This window comes from Neofelis nebulosa, chromosome 1 (assembly GCF_028018385.1).
Source record: "Neofelis nebulosa isolate mNeoNeb1 chromosome 1, mNeoNeb1.pri, whole genome shotgun sequence".
NCBI classification, from domain to species: Eukaryota; Metazoa; Chordata; class Mammalia; order Carnivora; family Felidae; genus Neofelis; species Neofelis nebulosa.
In genome coordinates, this window is record NC_080782.1 from 114,565,606 (window position 1) to 114,572,196 (window position 6,591).

The window sequence follows — 6,591 nt, forward strand, 5'->3', positions numbered from 1 at the left end:
TGGCGGTTTGTGAGTTCGAGCCCCACGTCGGGCTCTGTGCTGAGAGCTCGGAGCCTGGAACCTGCTTCAGATTCTGTGTCTCCCTCTCTCTCTGCCCCACACCTGTCTCTCTCTGTCTCTCAAAAATAAATAAATGTTAAATTTTTTTAATCAAAAAAAATTAATTCTAAGATTGCTTGGAAAAGGAAAGATCATGAGAACCTTGTGATGAGCAAGCAGTAGGGCACTTCTTTAAACCCTCCCAGCTTGTTATCCTTACATGTAATGCTCATACTCCTGCTTTACTCAGGGTTTATATACCTGCAGAATAGCCAAACTAGGCAAAAGTAAAAGAAAATGATATTCTAGGCTTCCAAAAGTTAATCATAAAAACCCCCACAGCTTTTAGGTATAGGTAACTAGCTAAGCACTTATAAATTCCAGTCAGTTATAAAACCTATTACCTTTGGGAACAGTCCCTCAGAGCCCAGTATTTGTAAATCCATCTCGTATATTTCACTCACACAAATCCTTACTACTTTTTAAACGTTTAAGCAGTTATTTTTAGATGGTGGACGAATTATCACATGTCCCTCTTGTATTACGGGGAGTTAAGTAAAAGAACTTAAGCTTATTTAAGAATATATAATTGATGAAGATTTCTCCTGGTACACCAAAATTAAAACAGAGGTTAGAAGGACTTCTATAAAAATCACACATCAGCCTCACTCTTAAGGCATCAACTATGCTGTGTGGTCTCATTGCCAAACAACTCTCCATCCAAAGACAATTCTAAGGAGAACACCACAGTAAACCTAGAATCTAAAGGCTGCACTTGGTGCCATATGGGCTCCTCTACTGATGCGGCTTTGTTTTGTATTCCGGCCTGGAAATTCATAAATGGTGACTGGCTCTAAATGCAATGTGTTTTCTTTACAGTTTTGTAGCATGTGCATTTAGTTTGCTATTGTTGTTAAAAAGACATTTCCAGTAGTACCATCCTGTAGCAATAAAATATTATTTTAATCAAAAGCTTGGTTGTGCTACATGAAAAGGAAGTACACAAAACCATTCAGTGTGAAGGTTTGAGGGTGAGTTCTTTAATTTTGTTGAAGGAGGAATTGATTTTGCAGTTACAGAAAAAAACTAGAACAATCTTTGTCAGAAGAAAAGCAAAACTATGGATTTTGTAGCGAAATACATTCTACCATAACTGATTATCAGCAGGAAGGTTTGGAAAGCACATTTTAGGAAAACACAGAAAATGCAGAGAAAAGTAATTGTATAATTCTGTGTCAAGCTGTGCACAAAGAAGAGGACTGGACGCTCCTAACCTGGTGTTACCATGATTCTCCCAGAGGCTCATGAGCAAAGACACCAGCTATTTCTCCTGGCCTTGAACTGGAAGTTGCACTTGTGTCAAGTACTGTCCAGTACTGCAAGACTGCTGCTACCTCTTACAAAGTGGCAATTAATTAATTAACCAAAACGAAGGTGATTTTGGAGAACCCCAATGTGGGCAATGAAAAATTGCTTTGCTTTAGAAGAGCTGACAGGGATCTTCTGTTTACATAGCATAGTGGGAGCAAAGAAATGAACTTTGAGAATTGCTGTTTCTTTGAAACACATTACTAGAGTCCTACATTATATCATGGCACACATTCTACTAAATTGTCTATATTTCTATATTGAAAATAAAATCCAAACAAACTATACCTATAAAATGACCAAGGTGTAATATCGTATATGCTAAAATCAAAGGAAAACTAATACTATTCCAAGTGTGTACTAGAGAGAAGCTTGATGTTATAACACATTATACGAATCTTGAGGATCAAAATGTTTTCAAGATCAGCTCAAACATATCACTTTAAAATTCATTATCACTTAATTATGTTCCTTGTAGTACAACTAAAGAGTTATTATAAATAGATACAATTTTTATAATCCGCATTTTACTTAATAAATCATGCAAGATGGACATTGAGCCTCTGTGCAGTCAACATGGACCCAATAACCTAGTTCCTGAACAATGTCTGGGCATAGTAAGTTCCTAATTTAATTTGGTTGTTAGAAATTTATATCAAGAAAGAAAATATATAATGGTTTACTTTATTGATCACTTTATTGCTTTTAGCTGTCTTCCGATGGATTAGAAGTCTATTAAATATCCCTAAATTGTGCGCAATGCAAATGCATTAAAATTACAGCTGTCAGGCCACACTTGGCCATTCATTATTTTCATCCATTAAAATAATTTCCATCATGATGAACATCCTATGGGATTAGGACCAAAATGGGAAAGAAAATCTTGAAAAAGTGAAGTTTTCGGAGTTCGGCTCCTCATAAGAACAATATATTAAGAATGAAAAGTTAAAGCTACTGTGGAGAAAATGGACCCAGAGAGTAAAGTGAGGAGGGATTGGTCCTTCCAGCCATGTTACCCATACCTCACACTAGCTTTCTTTCATCTTGCTTTTATATCCCCCATTGCATCATCATAGTTATCTAGAGACTGAGCCAAAGCACGCTGACAACCATGTGTGGGTTGCCTAATTACAGTAACCTCAGATTTGGCCACTTGATAGTCAATTTTCTCTTTATGAAAGAAGGTCTCCTAATGATTTATATAATCACCATCATCATTATTAATACCTCAAAGGCAACCCCACGCAGAAATGCTGGGAACTGGTGGGATAAGACATGGGTGGGGCCAGCGTGCACCTTTAAATACCTGTCATCACAGCACAGGATCCCCTCTCCAGAGTGTTTCGGCCTGTTCATCCTCTCCCTTGCACACCATAATCTGCTATCTACTCTATATTTAACTTCTGCTCACTTCTCTGGAAGATTCCAGCCAGCACCATGACTGATGATGAGCTGTCTGCCTTGGTGGTAGATAATGGATCAGGGATGTGCAAGGCAGGTTTTGGTGGTGACGATGCCCCCCGGGCTGTCTTCCCCTCCATGGTAGGGCGTCCCCGGCACCAGGGGGTCATGGTAGGCATGGGTCAGAAGGACTGCTATGTGGGGGATGAGGCTCAGAGCAAGAGAGGCATCCTGACCCTGAAGTATCCCATTGAGCATGGAGTAGTCACCAACTGGGACGATATGGAGAAGATCTGGCACCACACTTTCTACAACGAGCTCCGTGTGGCACCGGATGAGCATCCCATCCTCCTCACCGAGGCACCCCTCAACCCCAAGATCAACCGGGAAAAGATGACTCAGATCATGTTTGAGGCCTTCAATACACCAGCCATGTATGTAGCTATCCAGGCTGTGCTGTCTCTCTATGCCTCAGGGAGAACCACAGGCATCGTGATGGATTCTGGTGATGGAGTTACTCACACCGTGCCCATCTATGAAGGTTATGCCCTACCTCATGCCATTCTACGTCTAGATCTGGCTGGCAGAGACCTGACTGACTACCTCATGAAGATTCTGACAGAACGAGGCTACAACTTCACCACCACAGCCGAGCGGGAGATTGTCCGTGATGTCAAAGAGAAACTGTGCTATGTGGCCCTGGACTTTGAGCAAGAGATGGTCAGTGCTTCTGCATCCTCCTCACTGGAAAGAAGCTATGAGCTTCCTGATGGGCAAGTGATCACCATTGGGAACGAACGTTTTCGATGCCCTGAATCCATTTTCCAGCCTTCCTTTTTGGGCATTGAGTCCAGTGGGATCCATGAGACAACCTTCAATTCTATCATGAAGTGTGATGTGGATATTCGCAAGGATCTATATGCCAACACTGTCTTGTCTGGAGGCAGCACAATGTACCCTGGCATTGCTGACCGAATGCAGAAGGAAATCGTAACCCTGGCACCTAGCACAATGAAAATTAAGATCATAGCTCCACCAGAGAGGAAGTATTCTGTTTGGATTGGGGGTTCCATTCTGGCCAGCCTGTCTACATTCCAGCAAATGTGGATCAGTAAGCAGGAATATGATGAGGCTGGTCCTCCCATAGTTCATAGAAAATGTTTCTGAATGGTCTTCCATGCTAGTAGGTTTACATTTTTCCCCTCTCTGGGTCACAGTGATGGTACTGCTTTTATCCACTTTCCTTTGAGTAAAGGTAAACACTCTGCTCTTGCTAGTGTAGAGCCAGCAAACTCATCTCCATCAAAGTATTGTGGGCTCCTGCCCGGCTAACCACATCTTGGCCTTTATGAACTGAAGGAGAATTCTAATACTGTATTCTATTCTCTTTACCTATAGGGTCCAAAGAAATATTGACATGCTTAGGTGAAAATGAGCGACAAGGAGTAAAATCATGAGAAATTTCCTTTCAGAATGGATAACTAGCATTACCAAGCCTTAGAAACTATTTTATGCTTTAAATATTCAACAACAGGCTGGCCATGTAACGCTATAAAAATGTGCATGTTAGCAAACATGTCTTATTAGTATTTTTGTTTTGCTTTTCTACTTTGTATAGAGATAATGAATTATATGGATCAATATTGTCCATATGTACATAAGCACCAGGGAAATATTATATCTTAAAAGACACTAAATCTGGCTGTCTAAATGGGAATTTCTTAACTCCCCAATAGCCACTATTCTAGTAGCTACATATTTTAATTGTTTCCCTTATTAAATAAGCATAATGAAACAGCCAGTATTCCATTAATGTTGTTTATAAATCAACTAAACTTTCAGCTCAGAGTGGAGTTCTGCTTGTTAAATACATATTTTAATGTCTAACTTATTGAATTTCATTCAACTTGCCTAACTTTTAAAATAGAAATGTAGTATCAAATTAATGTCATCCTGCTATGGTTTGACAAGGATAATGTTATTTTTATTTCTTAGCATAATAACATATCTTGAATAATTTCCATAGGCCATAATTTTGGATATTTCTCTAATCAAGGATTTTACTGTCAGGAAACCATAGCTGCAGCTTCTTAGTAAATTATAAATTCTAGTACCAACAGAGTAATTTCAATTTTATTCTAGGAAATAATTAGAATAATTCTGCTTTATTATGCCCAGTAACTAGCAATACTTCTTCATTCTTAGACTGTCTCTAAGATACTAACATCTTAGAAAATACTACTGTATCTTCCTACAATTTCTGAAAATTTTTAATGAACCCAATGATGATTGTCAATTAATTTTAAGGACTAGCATATTTATTTCAATCAAGTCTGTGATGTCTGATTATCTGAATATCAGAGTTATTTGTATCTCTCAGGGTTTTTTTTCTGAAAAAAAAATATTTTTGGGCAATGCTTACTAGGCATCATCACATTCTCAGGGAAGATTAATATCTTTTTTCCTTTTAGTTGAGAAGCTTATACTTGTGTTTTAAAAGTCTACTCTGGAGTCTTTAAGCATTTTTTTCTTGAGAAAAACTTTTCAAAGAATTTGCTTGTTCCTTATTTTCTTTATCTGACAACTTAATTTTTAAAAATGCATTTAACCAAAATTAATCTTCAAAGGCACCTTATTAAAAAACTTGGAGTGTCCTTTCTCTTTTAATTAATTTTAAATAAATTAAAATGGCTTCATATTTGCATGTCCTGATTTTTCCCCTAATCCTTCCTAAAGAAATGTAGAACAGGGGGAACCTGGGTAGCTCAGTCATTTAAGCATCTGACTCTTGATTTTAGCTCAGGTCATGATCTCATGGTTCGTGAGTTAGAGCCCTGTGTCAGGCTCTGCCCTGACAATGTAGAGCCTGCTTGGGATTCTCTCTCTCTCTCCCTCTCTCTCTCAAAAACAAATTTAAAAAAAACTTTTAAGAAATGTGAAACAATCCAGAAAGGATCACTTTTTATATGTGTGACCTATTCATCATTATGTTATAATTTTGCACCTGGTACTTTTGACCATGTAAACATTTAAAAGGAAGTTTAAAAAAAAAAAAGATGGCTTATCAGGTAAGGTTATAAATTCCTTATAATCTCAATTAAAAAGTTGGGTTTTTGTGGATTAACTGGTCTTTAGGTAATTAGTAGGTGGAGATAATGGCAATAATAATATCTTGGATTTATATGCTACAACATTTTCCATTTGCAGTGTAGTTCTCACAAATACTCTGACCTACATTCCCTGTTACCAGAAAAAAAAACATACCTTCCCACCCACAGAAAATTTATGGGACAGGTAAGGTGAACTTCCGAGAGAGAACTATTGAGCCCTGTATCATTAGATGAAAATATGAATTCTGTAATTCACACAAAAATTTAAACTTAGGGTCTTTGGATATTCTCCTATTCATCAACATTGACTGGCTAACATATGAATTTAATGAGGAAACACTCCATCCCACAACTTCACATTAGAGAGTCAATGCCATGTCTTTAGGTAATACAACAGGCTTGTTATTCACCAGTAGTTCACCAGATGGGACAACACGGAGGTAACCTTCACAAATGAATTTCATACCACTGTGATTCCCACTTCCCCTCCATGACCCACTCTGAGCAGCAGTTAGGGCTGGAGCTGTACCACAATCCCCCCGTTCCCAACAAAAAGCCATTATTTCCTAGTCACAGGTAACATTTTCCTGAAAGCATAAATGACCCAAAGTCAGTATCTATACTACTGTTTCCTAAATTTCACAAGCGCTTATTTTTCAGTAGTGAGACAAAG

At 38.2% G+C, this 6,591-nt stretch overlaps 1 protein-coding gene across 1 annotated transcript; it reads left to right on the forward strand.

Moving 5' to 3' along the window:
- Nucleotides 1–2,750: 2,750 nt before the first annotated feature.
- On the forward strand, nucleotides 2,751–5,506 carry ACTBL2 (actin beta like 2). The gene has a single exon (XM_058732013.1). The coding sequence runs from the start codon at nucleotides 2,845–2,847 to the stop codon at nucleotides 3,973–3,975; it is 1,131 nt and encodes a 376-aa protein (XP_058587996.1). The 5' UTR covers nucleotides 2,751–2,844; the 3' UTR covers nucleotides 3,976–5,506.
- Nucleotides 5,507–6,591: the final 1,085 nt, after the last annotated feature.

Excerpts from the sequence above, each read along its gene's own strand:
- ACTBL2 (XM_058732013.1), top strand. The coding sequence starts at position 2,845 with ATGACTGATGATGAGCTGTCTGCCTTGGTGGTAGATAATGGATCAGGG.